The following is a 20,817-nucleotide window of genomic DNA, read 5'->3' as shown; positions in this document are numbered from 1 at the left end:
GGTTATCATCGATACATTGTTATAGATGCAAGCTAGATATTTCATCATTAATCCTAAAATAATCTAACAAATATTATCTACTGAGCATTTTACCTTTTTCTCTATCGATAAAAGATGAGTTAATTAAATACATAAACACATCTATTTGTAACACTGTATACAATTACATATACTTGATATTAGAGGGAGTTCCCAGTCTTCATATAGTAGTCAAATATGTACCAGTGTTCAGAGTATACCAGACTGCCTATATGAGCTACGACCAGCAGGAATTGAGGGGAAGTAAGTAGAAACTTAACAGGTTGTCTGTCATGCCTAAGTGAAAAGGCAGCCTAGAATTACCATAAAACTGCCTTGCTACTACATCATTGTGAAAAGATTACAACTATCTATAATCAAAAGAGTATGTTTTTATAAAAACAGCTACTCTAAAGTCCATCATCTGGCAAAGGTCAAAAGCATTTTTACCTTTATCATGGAATTAAGGACAACCTATTGTTAGAAAGAAAATCATCTCCCCCCTTCCCATTTCAATAAGCACTCAGGGCTACATACCACTTTCTGCCTTGGATTAGTTAAAAGAAAAAAATAGCTGTTAGATTATAGATATATATGTATATATATGTGTATGTATATATGTATAATATGTTTATATATGTGTGCGTGTGTGGCCTCTGCAGCCCTCAAAGTCACGTCCCTTTGTTTCTTCTCCTAAGATCTTGATCCACTCTTACTTCCAGCACTCATTATAATTCTCTGAAACTACAACATCCATGTTGATGATCTCTCTGGAAGATCTTTTCCCTGGTCCACATTCCTACTTTTGAACTTTCTCATGACTGATAACCAACCCCTTTACAACCTCAACTTTCAGTACCCTATCTTCTGTCCACCATTGCCTGTCCAGACAATCCCTCTAGACCCATGAGTCATTCAAAAACAATAAACTCTCTTAACACACCAACACCTACCATCCTGTGCACTCTCATAGGAGAGTTTCCTCCTGCGTCTTTTTTTTTTTTTTTTTTTTGGTTTTTCGAGACAGGGTTTCTCTGTGGTTTTGGAGCCTGCGTATTTCTTTTATATGTCACCAAGGATAATAATTACTCACTGCATTCACCTGTAACTTCTTTGTCCCCACCCTACTCCCTTGACTCCCAACCAAATTTCTTTTAAATTCAATTCTTTACCTATATCCCTGGTAACAAAGACTATTCTCATTCAATAGTCATGACCTGTAGCCATAGCTTTAACTTCCCAACACAGCCTGGAACCTCCAATCTATTCTGAAATCTGTTTTCAGTTTCACCAGCATACAGTTAGCAAGAGGTAAACCTTATTTGGTACAGACCATAAAACTGATCCTGCAAACTTCTTGAACTCTGGAAGTGACTTCAATAATCAATGGGAAAAACTGTAACTGTTCTAATGTTTAAATGTCAAAAGGCTAAAACTTCCTACTGTTATCAATGCACATAAAATGAAAAACAATAAAGGTATATTTAATAAACTGTAATTTTAAAATAAAGTGTTTAAACATTTAGTGTTTTATCTCTTTGTACTATATATATATATTTTGTTGTTGTTGTTGTTGTTTGTTTGTTTATTTGGTTGGTTGGTTTTTTTGAGACATGGTTTCTCTGTGTAACACCCCTAATTGCCCTGGAACTAGCTCAGGTAGACCAGGCTGGCCTCGAACTCACAGAAATCCACCTGTCTCTGCCTCTCAAGTGCTGGGATTAAAGGTGTGCACCACTAGCACCTGGCTCTGAAAATTATATTTTATGTAAGATAAAAACAAATTATTCTGAAATCTTTTTAGGGTAAAAGTAAAATTCCAAAGCAATAAAACAGTGTTATATATTTCAAATTCTGCAACAAAACACTGTTATATATTTCAAATTCTGTCAGCACAAAATTTTCATGACAGGAAAAGGGCAAAGGCCAAGCACAAAAATTTTTTTGTATACTTCTAAAATTTCTAAGAGACTATTTTCCCTGGTTACCACATTAACTACAAAAACGGACAATGACATTTTCTCTCTAAAATTACTAACAATATAATCCTCATTTCTAGAAAAAGCCTTTGTTCAACTAATGAATAAGCCCCCATTGAGATGCAAAATCATAGGATGCACTGCGGTTCCCTGAAAAGGCCAAACAGCGATTCTTTCAAAAGAATGAGCAATGAGTGGAGAACATTAGCCAGTTTAAAACAAAGATGGCTTTAGAGTTCCTGCCTTTTCTCCGGTTCCTCTGCATACAAACCGCTTGCTTTTGTGTTGTTGTAGGAAGCACAAATATAAATAACACATACACACGTACACTAATGCACCACCTAAGAGAGGAAGTAAGTAGTTGACTTTCAATTATCCACTCTGCTAAGACAGGATATTTACAGTTTGAGTTATCTGGCCCGCACCACCAGTCACAAAACACCCACTTCAGCACCTCTATGTAGTTAATTAAGGTCTAGGGTTCACCATAGCTCTCTAATAGACAACAGCAGTTCTAAAATCTGATAATAAGCTATTGATCAACAAATCCAATCAAATAATGCAATCCTTAATATGAACTGAATTTAAAATACAATAACTCCACAGACAGATAATTATATGAAAACTACTGCCATATCATGGGACATGTTCCTTAACTAAGAAAATTTCCATTTATTCCAAAGTTTCCCAAATAGCAAGGACCAAGAGAAGAAAGGATGAAGAATGTGAAGGTAGGGAAGGACTCCAAATGCTTCTCTTCGATTCCAATGGACAGGGCCCCTTTTCTCACCAACCCCACTCCCAGTTTAGGAGACATGGGGAAGGTGGAAAGAGCAACACACTGGTCACTCTTCTCCCATGAAACAGGTGAGAGAGCCGACTCAAGCACATCCTTCCTTACTCTGGCTTTTGGAACAAAGGGCTAGGGTTGGCAGGGAGGTTCATGGGAATCAGAACAACAAGGAAAATGCTGTTGTATTGTGACCAATTATAAACAGAATCACTAGATTCTGAAATTTAAAAGGATGGAACTTTGCGGTAATCCACCACTGTGTACAATGACCTAAGGAGAAGATCAGCCATTCAAATAATGTAAATTAAGAAATAAAGTAATCATTAAACTTGCTAAAGAAGTATTTGCTGAAGGCCTGGCCACCTATTATGCTCAAAGGCAGTGGAAAAAACCTAGCAGGAATTAGGTCACTAAAAGCAAGCACTGAAGAAGTATCATCCAAGGCTTTTCCTGTCACTCTCTCTCTGGATTCCCAGAGGACAGAAGGTAAACAGTATTCACAGACTCCTCACCATGATACATTGCCACTGTTGCCACCAGAGGCCCAAAGTAACAGGACAAACCATTGACTGAACTCCAGAACAAAAGATAAACTAAATCCTTCCCCTAAAAGTTTTTTTTTTTTTAATCTGAAGTAGCAGTACAAAACTAACAGAGAACCTGTGAAATGTAAAATTTACAACTGAAACACATTATGTCCATCTTTGCTACTTGGGATGGCACACCTGTCCCCGGAGGTAAGTGGGTGCCTCTAGGACAAAGCCAATATTTGGCTCATGGGTTTTTTTGTTTTTGTTTTTTCTTTTCTTTTCTCAAGTTCGCAAGCTGTAACAAGTAAAAAAAAAAAAAATATTGTTGCAAGCTGGTAACAGTTTCTGCAATCACAGACTCTTTTCTCTGGCAGTCTAGAGAAGACCTCTAGTCTTAAGGTTCAAATTCAATATCACAAATCCCAGGAAACTAAATTCAACTAAGGATTCCTGGGTTTGTTCCACTCTCAGTAAGTTACAGTATTAGATTTTTATTTTTATTTCATTTTTCTAAATTTGTTTTATTTTTTACTTTATTTTATTTTATTTTTTGAGACAGGATTTCTTTTTCTTCTGTGTAACAGCACTGGCTGTCCTGGAACTCACTCTGTGAACCAGGCTGGCCTCAAACTCACAGAAGCTGGCCACCGGCCTCTGCCTCCCAAGTGCTGGGACTAAAGGTTTACGTCACCACACCTGGTGTACATTCTTTCACTAAGTGAGAATTCACCTTCAAGATGTATTTTTTAAAACAATATTGCCTGTTTTACATTCATAAACCAATATAGCTGAATTTATTTTTTCCATTCAACAGCTGGTTTCTATGTCTCTTTCTCAAAGGCATCTATCATGCAGACATATATTTAAAAAAACAAAACAACAAAACACCTCTTCAATAGCCTCCTACTGGTTTTCTTTTTTTCTTTTTTTGGTTTTTCAAGACAGGGTTTCTCTGTGGTTTTGGAGCCTGTCCTGGAACTAGCTCTTGTAGACCAGGCTGGTCTCGAACTCACAGAGATCCGCCTGCCTCTGCCTCCCGAGTGCTGGGATTAAAGGTGTGCGCCACCACCGCCCGGCCCTCCTACTGGTTTTCATGCTACCAACAATGACTAGAAATCGTCTACCATTTCTAAATGACTTCTCCAAAAAGTATTTTTTAAATTTCTGTTTTTAGAGATTATTACAAAAGACACAATCAAAATAGGATCCAGCAGAACTTGCCCAAAACACATAAGGCACCTGCTCTTCCAGAAAGCTTAAACCAATGTGTGCTAGTATTTCCCAGAGCTGCATTAACTTACTTGTCAATACTCCAAAAGAAAACACTGATTTTTAAAATGAACAGTGGTAACATTTGAAGATCTTTTGAATTTAGTCTTCTTACTACCAAATCAAATGTTCACAAACATTTCACCACATTGTACTGAAAACTACACTTGAAATTATACCCAACTATAATATCTAGATTGTACAATAAGTTAATTTATGCTCTTCTTGTTGATATTATTTATTTATTCAAGACAGAGGTCTCGTTATAAAGTTCAGGCTATCCTGGAACTCATTATGTAGTCCAGTCTGGCCTCAAATTCACAACCCTCCTGCCTCAGTCTCCTGAATTCTAGGCTACAGGTGTGAGCCATCAGGCCCACTAATTTATTCCTTTTTGTAAAATAAATACTGTAAAATAGAAAAGTGAAGCAGTTCGCAGAAGAAAAAAAATTCAATGTCAATTCCTAGAGTTGTTTTATGACAGATCTTTGATGTTTTTAAACTATCTTATGCTTCTGAAATGATGCATTATAGATCACTGCAGCTATACTTTATTTTATAATTAAAGATATAAATACATACAGACATATATGGTAACAAATCAGAAAAGGTCTTGATCTAAAATTTTCTCAACAAGTTCTATTTGTATAGTTTCTGATTGAATAAGCCTTTTTAAATTTTTGTTTGTGTGTTGTAATTTGCTTTTTGTTTTATTGTTTTGTTGTTTTGTTTTGTTTTAAGACAGGGTATAGTTCTGTTGCCCTGGCTAGCCAGAACTCCCTATGAAAAACAGGCTGGACTTCAAAATTGGAATCTTCAGAACTTGCATCACCTATGTGTTGATATTGCAGATGTTCCTCATACCTTTGGCTTCTTTTGATCTAATTTTTAACTAAATTAGATTTCTAATTAACTATAGTTTTTAAAATAACTGCCATTTTTTCTGGCTTTCTCAATTTTTCCACCTGTAAAACGGTTGGAGAAATTTATATCCCCCAGGTGAGCGAGGGGATACACACAACGAAAAAGTACCTCCATCTATCTTACACTAATCATCACACCTGCCTAGGATTGTGTGTACCTCAACGCACAAAATATTTTGAAAGTTAAAAACATTCTCTAATATTTTATATTTGTTCCAAATACTTTTACTGTGCCTATGTTCAATATTTAAAACCAAAACAAAAGAAAAGCTATAAATTAAATCATGTAGTAGAAAGATAACTAATACCCTTGCTCACAAAGTTCCAACATCACTATTTCCCATCACTTGTCTATCTTAGCTTGTCACAACTCAATAAATGCAAGATTTCCAAACTCCACACTAGCCTTACGTATGGCTAGTAGAATACTTTAAAGGTAATCTTCAGAAATTTGTGTTATAAAAGTGACATTACAATCTGACATCATAAAATATTAACAGTGCTAGTAATCCCCAATTCAATTTTTTCTCCCACTGATACCACCATCTCGTGACACAAAAGACCAGGAAAGCATAGTCACCAATAAAACTCAGTTGTGCCAACAATTTCAAAAACATATATGGAATTAACTAATTCCTGTTTATTCATTGTCCAATTGTTTGCTTGATGTTTGAGACATGTTTTCATGTAGTTTGGGCTGGTCTTGCACTTGCTGAAGATGACTTTGAATTCTGATTCTCCTGCCTCCACCTAGCATTTGCTGAGATGACAGCCATGGTGTGTCACCACATCTGACTTCTAACTGATATTTTAAAGGTATTAAAAGCAACATACTGAAGCCTCCACAAATAAACCTTCTACATGAATGAAGTCTCCATCCTTAAATTGTAAAACAAAGTTGTAAGTATCTTAATTTTTAAGTTTATGTGCCTTCTCACTGAAACACAAGAAAAAGGAGAGGTACATATAGCTATAGCTAACACATGCTTGAGAGCGGGGCACCTACGTTCCTAAGAGACACAGGCAAAATTCCATATACAGGAAAATAGATAATAAATAAATCTAAATGAAAATGTAAACCAAACATTCTCTACATAGCTTCACACACTTAATTAAAAGGTGTTTTTAATTCAGAGTTTAAGTATTATTATGAAAATATAACAAGAAAAAGTGACTTAGACCTTTGCCTCAGAGTACATGGAAGGCCCCAATAGGGAAATAGTCAAGCATTCCAAAGATCAACACATATCAAAATTACTATTAGAGTTTACCAGACAGTGGTTTTGCTGTTTCTTCAAAATAAACTTATTTCTTCAAAATAAGCAGGCAGAGAACTAAGCATTTAACTAAGTATTTGTGTCTTGTCATATTGTAATACTAGGAGAGAGTGTCTTTACTGCTGCAATGAAGAACTGAGCATATATGACTCCTGAGTTGTACCTGCATGTAGTGAGCAGCATCACATCCAGGTGGGTATCAAAGTACCTGGAGAGGCTACTCAGTGTTTCTGCTGAAAAAGCATCAGCTAATGTTCTCCTGAACAACAACAACATCATTTTCTACATGAACTGACATCTATACCAAGAGGTCCAAAAACAATATTCAGAAAGCATAGCTAAACTCTAATCAAAACCTTTATATAAGTTCACTTATACACAGCCACAGTATATAAACAATCATATAGCACTTCAGTTGTGAAAATAAATTACTGGCACTAAGATAATTATGTGAAATAATAACATGCATTAAAGAATATACCCTTTCTTCTCATTAGTTAAAAAAACAGCAAGAGGATAGAATTTGGTCTAATGGGAGTGAGGAAGTGGAGAAAATGTATAGCTCAATAAAAACAATACAAAGAAAAGAACCCAGTCGAACACAGCAATAGATGCAAATGTGTAATTTGGGGAGGGGTGCAGATTTCAGAAAAGCCCCAGAAATCCTAGTAGCAAAAGATAATAAGGATTTACAGTTTCTTCCCATGGGCACATGGTACAGAAGATGGTGTCCATAAGTCACATAAGACTCCAAGTCTTCCTTTCCTCACCTATAAAGTAGGAATAAAATGTTTGCCTATACCTCACAGAGCTACTGAGTATGAAATAATTAACACACATAAAGAATTTTATACAGTGTCAAACAACATTAAACAACAACTACCCTTCTTACTAATGCTGCTTCTTTTAGGATCACCAACACCCAGAGTCAACTAAAAGTAAGTTTACATGTCCATTCCCTAGAATGGGAATAAGTAAACTACAGTTTGCAAGAGAAGTAAGTCCAACTCTGTATTTTTGTTTGGTATGCTTGCTAGAGGTGGTTTTTATACTGTCTGTGATACACATCTGTGTGTGTGTGTGGGGGGGGGGTTACGCATGTGTACAGGTGTGTGTATCATAGCCAAAACTGGATACTGAGTGTCTTCCTGATCGCTCTCCACATTATTTACGAGTCAAAGTCTCCTGGTGAACCTGAAGCTCGCCAATTCTGGATAGTCTAGCTAGCCAGCTTGTTCTGGGAATTCCATCTCTACCTACCAGATGCTGTTGTTACACTTGTCTGGCTTTTATGTGGGTAATGGGATAGCCTTCACACTTGTGTTACAACCATTTTTATCCACTAAACCATCTCTCCTACTCCAACAACTCTGTTTTTAAATATGAATAAAGTTTAAAATGCATTGTATGAGAACAAAACCAATTCATTTTATTGTAAAAAGTGATGAAAACATTTTATAAACTTTTACATATTGACATCAGTACATTTCCATTTAACAAAGAAGTTATAAGCAAAATCATCTTAAACGTACTACACCTTAAAACCACTACTGATATCTACTAAGAAATGTTGACATAAACAAGATATTTGGAAGTTATGATGAGACATAACAAGAGGTAAATGTAAAGAAAAACACAGAACCTATGTACACCAGAGATTGACAGGAGGAAGAAAACAGGAGGGAGAAGCCATCTGAGGAGTTGTGAGAAGCACAAAGACACAGCAAAGACACAGCAATAGTGAAGCACACAGCAGGACAGCCACAGTAACACAGGGAGGACCAGCAACCTATCCAATCACTCTGCCCAACTTCCTTATCCAGAAAGGCCTAACTTAAGTCTGAAGGCACTTGCTAGGGAACAGATTTCAACATTTTATTAGAAATTTTCTGCTTCACAGATAAGTGTTACTTGAATACTAAAGAAGCAAAAACCACAGAACTTGCATTTGTAAAACAATACATTGTGATAGTGGAGATAAAAACCGCAAAAAGACTAAATTAATAAGAAAATCTTAAGGAAAAGCACAAGCCCAGTAAAGGAAAATTCTGTCAGCAGAAAAAAAAAAGCAAAGGAATCCACATTCTTACTTATGGAGGAGGGCTGTAGCTTGGTGGCCAAAAGAAAAATAATAAGGGCTTGGAATACTAGGAGGTGAAGTGGGAAAGGTATCAAATAAGAATGACTAAAAACACAAGCAAGCAGTATTAATAAATTCAAGAGACAGCAAGCAACAACAATAAGGACATCTGTAAGTAAACATCAGAATCAACAGGCTGTTTGGTCAACAGAAGTACAGAAACTGTCAGAGCTAATGGAGCAAAAAAAAAAAAAGCAAAATAGTTCACTTTTGCCAGCATATTAATAAGCATGAGAATGAATTATGGATAATAAATTTCTATCTGTAGAAAAGAAAATGAAACCAGGAGGAAGCTGCCAAGTCAAGAAAACAGGCAAAATTAGAAAAATTAGCCTAGATACATTAAAAAGAAAGAAAAGTATTCAAGATGCATAGCAATTACAGGAATGTGTTTCTGTGTTATTTTAATGGCACATTCTCACAATTGGATAACCATGGAAACACAGAAAATGACAGAATTTAAATAAAAAATCTAAATGAATTTTCTATCCTTAAACACAGAAAAAGAATTATCCCAACAAATCCATGGTAAGATTGGAGTCTTACCAAGCTGTGGTCAAGTCAATGTTTCAAGATTCTAAAAGGAAGTACTTAGTGGATGTAAAAATTTTTAAAATCCTATAATATTACACAAATATTCATACAGAAATTGATATAAGAAATATGACATTATTGTTCCTTCAGCAAGCCACAGACACAGATGTTAGACGGCTGAGACCAGAACTTAGATTGCCAGTTCAAATTGATTTGGTTGATTCACAGTTCAAACAGAATCAGTTGTTTTGTACCAACAGAGATGACTGGCCTGTGCTGACAACTGCTATACCACATAGAACCTTTATTTACTAAATGGAGACTGCTTATTAAGCTCTAGTTGTTTAACCTGAATAAGTTTAGGAAAGCAAACAGCTCAGGCTACACTTGTCTCTGCATAGTCAGGAGGACTCCTAGGCCTTTGCAAAGATCACCTGGTACAAAATGGGAGTACTTACTAATATCATCTTCATGATAAATAACAGAGTGAAACGGCAGAATCCGGTCTTTAATATATCTCTCTGCTGGCTCAATATAAAACGTGCCGCCACGAGTCTGGATGAAACCTTCAAATCTTCCATCAATGACAGACCCATGACTAAAGCTTCCTTCTTCACCTATTGACAAAAGCAACAAATTCTTGAAATTTTAACTTGCACATTCTGCTTTTTTTTTTTAAAGTCACTCTTACATTTTTTTTGCAAATATTCTGAGTACAAAATGTACTGGAAAATTAGTTTTCACAAAAATATATGAAGCTATTTTGAGATATGAATAGCAATCAGTATGTAGTTAAAACAGACAGTTAAGTACTCAACAATGAAAATGGAATGTCTGTCATGATGGTCAAATCCTAGCACCTCGCACAGTACCTGACATGCAGACAGCGGTAATTCAATAACCAGTACATTAACTTAAACTTTGAAAAAGCAAACAGATCCTTTAATAAACTATGTATTTCCAGGATAAAGATACTCAAAGTACCTTTTGAAACTTTTCCTAATTTGTCACAAGTGAAACGGACCTTCTAGCTTGACACTACAGTTTTTGGCCTCGTTGTTACCTATATATCTTACAAATATATTTTTAAATAGAAAAAAGCCAAGTAGTTCAGAAGTAATTTAAACGAAAGCATTTCTACAGTCTTGTTTAAAATGCTGGACAGCGAAGCCCGATGTAGTGTCTCACATCCACAGAACCACTGCTCGGGAACCTGCAATGTCTAGTGAGAGTGAACTGTGTACTGAAAATTAGGTCAGCTTGGGAGATGGGTGACATTTTGTCTTTTAAAAAAAGGTATTGGACAGATTGGTAATACTATCTCACTATTCTCTAATGAGAAAAATAACAGCAAAAAGGGGAGTACTTTTAGTTCTATCTAAATATAATCACAAAATCTAAGTACCAATATTAAATGAGATAGAAGCATACAGTTTTGCTTTGCTTCACTTTGTTTGCTCTAAGGGTTCTGAATTCATGACCTCCCATGTGCTAGGCAAGCATTCTACCTCTGAGCCATGTCTACAGCCACCATCAGCCATTCTGGTTTGTCTGGAGATAGCATCCTGACTATGTTGCTTAGGTTGGCCTCAAACTCCCAAATAGCTGAGACTACAGACACAGGCCTTTAAAGACGGGATTTAAAGTTAAATTTATCAAAGCTTGGTATGAGACCGGGATAGGACTTGAAATAAGTCTGAACACTATTATCAACAATTATAGAACCCAAAATTTTATTTTTTAAAAAATTTATCTTTCACTAAAAACAAATTTTCCGGGCTCAATCCCAAGCATTACAAGGAGGGGAGGAAGAGAAAAGGAGACACGATGAAAGGAAAGAGAGGAAAGTAGAGAAGAGGTAAGGGAAGAAAAAGGAAAGGGAGGGGAAGAAAGATAGGAGAAGAGAGGTAGGATAGGGTAGGGAAGTGAGGGAAGGAAAGGAGAGGGAAGAAGAAGGGAGGGGAGGGCAATGGGGAAGAGAAAGGGAGGAGAGAGGGAGGGGAAGAGAGAAGGAGAGGGAGAAAAGAAAAAAGAAAAAGGAAAGACTGAACTCAACTCACAGGATTTTCTGTAATTCTGAGGCCATCTAGCCCTGGGAGCATGCTAAGTACATACTCTGCCCATAAGAAATATCCCTAGATTCAGTCTCTCACAATTTCTAAGTTACAGGTTAACATTAGTTGATTTTCAATTAATCACAAACTGTTAAGATTTTTTTTTCTGTTTTTGTTTTGTTTTGTTATTTTTTGTTTGAGACTGTATGTTATGTCCTGAACCCATACCCCTCTTGCCTATGCCTCCAGAGTACCAGAACTACAGGTATGTGCCATCAAATCTAATCCTCCAAGACATATATATATTTTAAATGACATCATGTTTCTCTACAAACTCACTTATATTTTTACTTTTGATGACCATTACCTACCAAAGAGGGAAGAGTTTGCCCAGTAAGACAACTGATAAAGAAAGTAAGAGAACACTAAAAACAGCCAGAAAAATACTTTCCTTTGGCAAAAAACCTAAAATTTAGTAACTTGGGTTAGTTTTTAGGTAAGTATAAAAATGTCTCATTTATCTAGTAAAATAAAAAATTAAAAGCTCTTCTTTAAGCATTTAATTTTTCAAAATGTTATGACTTTGGGCAAAAAAAAACTCATTTACTAAAGAAAATTTTGACTGCTCAAACTCAATAATTGAGGACTGTCTTTAGTAATTATTAATGGAAAGTTATAATAGCCTAGAAGACTAAATTACTTTAGCCATATGACTTCCTTGTCTGTTTGTCCCACTTGGCTGATATGAACTTCCTGTTGGGCTAAGTATGTGCCTGTGCCTCCCAGCAACTTTGTAAACTGGTGAGAGCTATTTGTTACAAGTGTCAAGAATGACACATGGATTTTAGAAAGTAAGGGCCTGGGAAATTATTTTTAGGTGATTTTATTATTGTTTTATGCTAAAATGATCTCTACTACCAGTTTCCTTTTAGGTTTTTCAATTTTTTTCATCTTTTTTAAAATATTTAAATAAAACCTGGAAATCACTGCTAATTTCTTCCCTGAAAAATTAGAATGTTATAAAAATCACTGAAAATTTTTTGAAAATTCTGAATGTGGGGGTTCATGCCTGCAGTTCTATCCCTTAAGAAACAGATATGAGGATTGCTAGTTCCAGGCCAGCCTAGACTACATAACAAGATATTGTCTCAAAAACAAACAAACAAGTGGCTAAAACAATTGGAAACTCTTAACACTTGGAAGCACCAAGATTCAAAGAGTTATAGATTTCAAAAGTGGCACAACATATAATTCACTATTAAACATCATGTAAAGTGGGTTCATAAATGACTTAATTTTCAAAAACCATTTTCCTATATAATATGCTCTATTTCCTCAGGTTTTGTTTTGAAAACAAAAAAAATTAATTAACTAGTTAATTTTTAAAATTTAATTAACTATTTTAGTTAATTAATTTTTTTAAACCCACAAAATTCCTTACATGCCTTGGGCATGGGAATACTGGGCTCAAAGGCAGGAGAGACAGGTGACTATGTATAGTTCTTATCTCTGCTGGAGCTTGTGTCTCTGCTACATGCTGTGGTCCAGTCTATGGAAGACGTGCAGGAGGGATATACACCAACAGTCAGGGACATCTTGAGTTTCGTTTGTTTTTGTTTTACCAAAGCTAGAAATACATTAAGATAAGTTTTAACAGGGTTTATCTGAGCAAGGGGCATTAGGGACAGAAGTACTCAGGGAAAGACTGGCCTTATCAAGAGACAGTCCCCTAGACTATCTTGTGATAAGTATTGCACTGACAGTCACCTGGGATCAGAGGCCAACCTCTTCTTCCCTTTCTCATAGGTGCATTACTCCTGTCCAGAATTCACCCCCGGGTACAAAGTTGAACAAGGAGCCAGAGAGGCAGTGGATTGATTTCTCAGTCGTCTCTGTATCTTTAAGGAAAAGGTCCCTGGCCAACAGATCGGCAGCCTTGACTCTTAAGGATCTGAGAATCTTCTAGAATTCTTGACACTCTGGACAATCAAATGACAAGACATTCTTTCTCTGCCACTTTCTTCCCTCTCCTCAGGATTTATGCAACCTTTTCTTTAATATCTGTCTATATTTATAATATATGCTGCCTTTTGTAGAAAAAAAATCAAAGGAAAGTCTGATAAAGGTCCAACTTACCATAAATATGTCCAGTGTAAATATGAGAGGTATCATAATCAAGTACTTTATTTGATGTTTCTACTTTAAATTCATCACTAAAAAGGGAAGTGTCCCTCTTCATTCGTAGGTTGAATTGTCTGCAAAATGAGACAGGAAAAGAAATTAAAAGGACCCAATCTTAAATGATTTCTTTTACTGTTAAAAAAAAAGTACACAAAATAAGACTGTGTCACACAATTTGTCTATTTGTGAAATATATATATATATTTATATATATTTATATATTTTTATAAATATGAAGTCTCACCAGGCCAGGTGGGACTATAAAATGATACTTTGTCTCAAAATAAAACTAAATTAAATTATAAATTCTGCCTATCTTGTGAAATTGCTTTAAGGATTAGAGATTATAATGTAACTTAGCACAACACTTGGCCTGCAGGAAATGTGAGTAAATGGCAACAACTTAACTCTCATTACTAAACTCTTCCATAATTGCTACAGAAGTCTGCACACAGCGGGATTCCTACCCCTGATCTTTATGACAAATATAACAAAGCGGACTGCTACAGCGTATCTTCTCAAGCATGTTTTGAATAGTAGAAAAGGAAGGAAACTTTTCGTTTAAAACACATTACAAATTTGCACCATAGTCATTATACTCGTCTGTGACATGAAAAGAGTGGTATAATATCTGCTTAAGAAAACTGATCAAAAGAATCAGTGGCAGTGACTTCCTCTTCTAGAATTCATATGCAGCCGGGCGGTGGTGGCACACGCCTTTAATCCCAGCACTCGGGAGGCAGAGGCAGGCGGATCTCTGTGAGTTCGAGACCAGCCTGGTCTACAGAGCTAGTTCCAGGACAGGCTCCAAAGCCACAGAGAAACCCTGTCTCGAAAAACCAAAAAAAAAAAAAAAAAGATAGAATTCATATGCATTCTTGTATATAAGGAAATGACCTCTAGTACAATAGACTACAACAAACTGGCCTTTGTCTCCATTTCCTGTGGCAAAGCCCTTAAAACTCTGAGATCTCCAGAAGAATAGGAGTGTCTTCTTTCCCAATAAAGAGTCCATTTCCAATCACACCAAAGTCTATAAAGAGGTGACTGAACATGGGACCCCCCCATACAGCCTCAGGATGGATTGATCAGTAACTGTTTAATTTTTGTATAAAATTTAATAACCATTCTGTAATCCCTGATCTCTGGGACTGAAATTTCAGCCCTCAGTCACTTAGTCTTTCTGATGATCAGTCCAATTTGAGGCTGTCCCATGTTTGGTCATTTCATTATCATAAACATTGAAATCTGATGAGCATCCACAGGTGGTTAGCACATAGCAGTGGTGCAAAGGACATGGTGCAAAGGACATGGAAGCGCGATGCTTCCATCTGTCCTTTGCATCTCTTCCATTTAGCTGTTCCCAAGTTGTATCCTTTAAAATAAACTGTTATTAGTAAGTAAACTGTAGGGCTCAGGGTGTGGCTAAAAAATACAGGGCTTGCTTATCATGCTTAAGGGCTATCTGGGTTTGTTCCCTGCACTAATAAAAATAGGTAAGAATGTGTACAGATATGGGAAAAAGAAATACTTACTCATTGCTAGTGCAAGTATAAACTGGTACAGCCACTACAGAAATGAGTGTGGCAGTTCCTCAGGAAGCTGGGAATCAATCTACCTCAAAATCCAGCTATACCACTATTGAGCATAGACACAAAAGACTCTACATCCCACTATAGAGATACTTCTTCATCCATGTTCATTACTGCTCTATTCATAATAGCCAGAAAGTCGAAATAGCTTAGATGTCCATCATCTGATGAATGAATAATGAAAATGTAGTACACTTAAACAATGGAATATTATTCAGTCATTAAGAAAAATTTAATTGTGAAAATTGCAGGTAAATGGATAGAGCTAGAAAAAAAATCATCCTAAGTGAGGTAACCCAGACCCCAAATGACAAATATTGTGTATTTTCTCTTACATGTAAATATTCACTTTGAAGCTTTCAATATATGTGCTACAATCTGAAAATGCACAGAGGTTAGGTACCCAGTAAGGGACTAATGGGAAAGAGAATCTCAAAAAAGAGGAAACAGAATATAGTATTATGGAGAGACAAGGGGGAAAGTGAAATAGAAAAATTAAATAGGTAAGGGGATAGGAGAGACGGGTAAACAATGATAATTGATGAAGGACAACTAACACTAAAGGCCACTGAAAAACCATACGGAATTCTATTACTATAAAAGCTTCTTAAAATAGATGCATATATGAATCATCAAATAAGGGAGACAATCTTATACCATCAGTATAAGTATATAGACATTTTATACCATCAGTAAAACCTCCAGTGCCAGAAATGGGCTGCCTCTTGTTGAGTTATTGGACAAAAGGCCACACAGAAACCCCAAGCTAACCTATTGGTGTGGCCTTACTGCTGAAGACAACACTTACTTAAATCAATGAACAAGGAGAATAGTTGGTACCTAACTAGAAACTTTACCTCTACTGACTAGCATCCATGGTAGTGGAAGGTATTCTGCAGGTTATCAAAGGAGAAAGGTAATCATCAATATCGCACAACTACAAACCCTGTGACTAACAACAGTGACCTGCCTGCAAGACAGAGTGGTGAAATATCGGTCCATATACTATTGGAGTAACCAACCACTTTCTGATTGGATTTAAAGCCCAATTCATGAAGTGTAACCCATTTCTGGTACTGCTAAAATGGCCAAAAACCTGAGAGTAGATCACAGTACTAGGAGAAAACCTACCAGTATCATTTTGCTAAAGAACATAATAAAATGACTCCTAATGACATACTACTATACCCATAGATCAGAGCCTTGTTTAATCATCATCAGTGAAACATCTTCTTGCAGTAGATGAGATTTAACAGAGATTTACAACTAGACAACATCCAGAGACTCTGAAGCACTCAGTCCTAAATGGGATGTTTTCATCAAACCCATCCCCCCAGAGCTCAGGGATCTATGCATAAGAGGATGCAGAAAGATTTTTAAGAGCCAGAAGTAATGGAAGAGTTCAATGAAGTCATGTCTTCCAGACACAAACAGGACTGATACACATATGAACTCACAGCAACTGTGGTAGCATTCACAAGCCAAGCAGGGTCCCAGTAGTGAAAGGGGAAAGAGGACACAGGATCCTACCCCTAACCAGAAAGCTATCTACAACAGATACTCACTGTCAAAGAAAAAAATCTGTCTCACTGGGTATATTAACCACACTACAGAGCAGGCCCTAAATCCAGGAGTAGTTGGCTAACACAAAACAAACACAATGGTAATTTTGTCCACTTTTGTTTTATTTTACATTGTTTATGGCATTTTTCTTTTTTGGTCTTATTAGACTTTTGCTTGTTTGGATGTTTGTTTTTGTGGTTTTGAGGAGTTTCTTTTTCTTGTTTTTTCTTTTTCTTGTTTGGTTTTTAAAAGAGAAAGAAAAAGAATATAAAGGTGGGTGAGTTATGGAGGTGAGGCGGCTCTAGAAGGAATTGGGGGAAGGAAAAAACATGGTCAAAATATATAAAATGAATTTTTTTAATAAAAAAATAAGGTAACTGTTTCAAGTTCTTTGATCCATTCTTGAAAATTAACTTTAGGAAGAAGTTGCAAGCACACCTTATTTATAGCAGGTTGGTCAGACCTAAAGATTGCTCAGAATTTACCACTGTATCTGAAGGGTTAGAGGATGGACCTTTGTGGGTCTGAGCCCTCAAGCTATGAAGGAAGTCTACACTAGTTCCACACAGTTACTATCAAACCTGAATTAATTAACTAAATTGTTGAACACACATTTAGTGTCTAAAGAATAAGAAAACTGTTAATTAATACAAGAAAATATCCCAAGAAGCTGGGTGTGGTAAGACACTAATCCCAGCACTTAGGTGGCAGAGTCAGTATCTCTGAGTTCGAAGCAAGCCTGGTCCACACAGTGAGTTCCAGGATATCTGGAGCAACATAAAAGACCTGACTTAAAAAACTAAAAATTAAAATTAAAAATTAAAAGAAAATACCCCCAAAAGAGTATTCACTCTACAACTGATTGGAAACAACCAATCAAGTTAAAGAAACAATGGTTATCAAAAAGAAACAAACAAAAATCCTGGGGGGGAAATCAAATAATAAAAATTTTAAAAAAAATTTAATGAAACCAAAAATATTAAGTTTTTAAAGGGGAATAAAAAAATAGGAAAAAAAAATATGGTAGCTTAAATGAGACTAGCCCCAAGAGGCTTACATATTTGAATACATGGTGCCCAGTTGATGAAACTGTTTGTGAAAGATTAGGAGGTGTGGCCTTATTGAATGAAGTGTGTCACTAGGAATAATCTTTGAAGTTTCAGAAGTGCCTACCATTCCCAGTTAGCTCTCTCAGTCTCCTACTTGTGGAAAGGATGTGAGCCCTCAGCTACTGCACCTGCACATGCCTGCCTGCTGCCATACTCCCTGCCTCTGAAACAGTGAGTTTGCCTTAGTTATAGTGTCTTATCATAGCAAAATATAATTAAGTGTATTACAGGTTTTTAGATTTTTATTTTATTGTTTTATGTATATGAATGTTTTGCCTGCATGTACGCCTGTGCACCATGTGTGTGCCTGGTACATGCAGAAGTCAAGAGAAGGCTCTGGATCCCCTAGAATTAGAATCACAGATGGTCTGAACCACCATGTTGGGGCTGGGAACCAAACCTAGATTTGCAAGAACAAATGCTCTTACCCTAAGCCAACTTCCCAGTCAATATTGTATTTTTAAAAAATAAAGAATATTAATGAATACATACATATGTAACCCCATAAATTTATGCAGAGAAAATTTTAATGTGAGAGACAGTGTCAAAATGTATGTTAAATGTCCTGAAGGATATAAAAGCAATAAAAAGTAATGGCTTAATAGTCAAGAACACTGGTTGCCCTTCCAGAAGACCTAGGTTCAATCCCTAGCACCCACCATCTATAACTCCAGTACCAAGGGGTCCGCTTCTTCTGGCCTCTGAGGGTACTACATGAATGTGTAATACAAACAAAATACCCCAAAACACAAAATAATGTTAAGAAGACTAGGAATAAGAAGAGGAGTTGGGCAGTGATGATACATGCCTTTAATCCCAGCACTTGGAAGGCAGAGACAGGCAGAACTCTATGAGTTGAAGGCAACCTGGTCTATAGAGCAAGTTCCAAGACAGGCTCCAAAGCTACACAGAAAAATCCTATCTTGAAAAACAGGAAGGAGGGAAGAAAGGAAGGAAGGAGGGAGGAAAGGAAAGAGGGAAGAAAGGAAGGAGGGAGGGAGGGAGGGAGGGAGGGAGGGAGGGAGGGAGGGAGGGAGGGAGGGAGGGAGGGAAAAAAGAGGAGGAGGAGAAGGAGGAAGGGAGGAACTGGGAGTGGGGTAAGGGTAGTGAATGAGAAGGAGAAATAACACAAGGCACCAGACATGGTAGCTGTGTAACATCCAGGTCTGAGCTATATAGAGAAATGCCATCACAACTGTGCCCGCCTCCAAACTGTAAAAATCAGGAACTATATATAAGAGGACAAAAAAAAGGGCAGAGGGAAGAGTTGAGAGAGAAAGAAAGAGAAAAAGAAACAAAGAGAGAAAGAAAAAGAGGGAGGGAAAAAGAGATGAAACTAGAAGATGAGAATTTTCCTGCATATGTTTTATAACCATATTCAAGAACTAAAGCAATAGTTTTCAACCTTCCTAACATTGTGGCCCTTCAATACAGTTCCTCGTGTAGTGGAAACACCCAACCATAAAACTATTTCATTGTTATTTCATAACTGTAATTCTGCTACTGTTATGACTCGTAAAATAAACATCTGATATGCAGGATAACTGATTTGTGACCCTGTGAAAGGGTCGTTCACCCTCGCCCCTGAAAGGGCTGAGAACCACAGATTGAGAACCACTGAATTAGAGGGAGCACATTAGCATAATTAGAAGAAAACATATACAAGAGAAAGGACAATTAAAAAAAAAGATCATGTGGTTTGAATGAGAAATGTGCCTCCCACCCCCAGTTTCTCTGAAGGTGCTACTGTTTGGGGAGGTTATGGAATCTCTGGGTCATTGGGCTTAGTCACTGAGGGCCAGGTCTTAAGGTTTGTAGTCCAGTCCAGGTTCTGGCAAGTAAGCAGCCTGACGCTTCTGCTATTATTTGTCATGAGCTACTCCTGCTGCCCTGTCTTCCCCGTCATGATGGACTGTGCCCTCAAACCATAGCCCAGAGAAAGTCTTCTCCCTTAAGCTGTTTCTTATCAGATATTTGATCATAGTAACCAGAAAAGTACCTTAATAAAAATAATATTTCACTGGACAGTGATGCTCATGCCTTTAATCCCATGCCTTTAATTCCAGCCCTCAGGAGGCAGAGCAGGCAATCTCTGTGAGTTCATAGTCAGTTTGGCCAACAAAGCAAGTTCCAGGACAGACGGGCACCAAAGCTACAGAGAAACCCTGTCTCTAAAAACCACCACCACAACAATAAATATTTAAAATAATAATGATGATGATAATAATAATATTATATCATGATCAATTTAGTTTATTCATGGATAAGGTAGGTCTGCATTTTAAAATCAATGTAATTCACTGCATTCAAAGAAGAGAAAAACACACAATCATTTCATTACAGGAAAAAGCAACTGAAACTTTCAGCACCCACACAACATAAAATTTTTAGCAAACAAGTAAGAGTCAGAACTTCCTTAACCTAACAATATCTCCAATATATTGTAGTGTTAAAGACCAATCATTCCACCTCTAAGGTAGGAATAAAATTGCACTTGCCAATTATTTTCTACTAAACAAAGGCCCCAGTTAGTACAATAAATTCAGTGTATAAACAAAGAAATAAGCATGCCTTTATTGGTAGATGACATAAAAAATTCACCTATGTAGCAATACTAAGGAATCTACCGGACATTAACAGAAGTAGTGAACTTAACAGAGTCACAGGACACAGGAGTAGCATACCAAGACCAAAATAAACTCCACCAGCCTGTTTTTGTTTGTTTGTTTGGGGGGGGGGGGGGTTTCGAGACAGGGTTTCTCTGTAGCTTTGGTGCCCGTCCTGGAACTCCCTTTGTAGACCAGGCTGGCCTCGAACTCCCAGAGATCCGCCTGCCTCTGCCTCCCGAGTGCTGG

General features: G+C 36.8%; 1 protein-coding gene across 1 annotated transcript in view; it reads right to left on the bottom strand.

The window, feature by feature from the left end:
* The window catches only part of Adam10 (ADAM metallopeptidase domain 10), a 103,824-nt gene that overhangs the window by 47,644 nt on the left and 35,363 nt on the right, over positions 1–20,817 (bottom strand). Inside the window, exons 3-4 of the mRNA XM_057767257.1 lie at positions 13,654–13,772; positions 9,922–10,080 (exon numbers count right to left, since the gene is read on the bottom strand). Coding sequence (XP_057623240.1) covers positions 9,922–10,080; positions 13,654–13,772 — 278 coding nt within the window. The remainder of the gene's footprint in view (positions 1–9,921; positions 10,081–13,653; positions 13,773–20,817) is intronic.

The sequence above is a fragment of the Chionomys nivalis genome, chromosome 4, assembly GCF_950005125.1.
Source record: "Chionomys nivalis chromosome 4, mChiNiv1.1, whole genome shotgun sequence".
Classification (NCBI taxonomy): Eukaryota; Metazoa; Chordata; class Mammalia; order Rodentia; family Cricetidae; genus Chionomys; species Chionomys nivalis.
The sequence above is the reverse complement of the archived record's forward strand: the minus strand, read 5'-3'. Positions and strand labels throughout refer to the sequence as shown.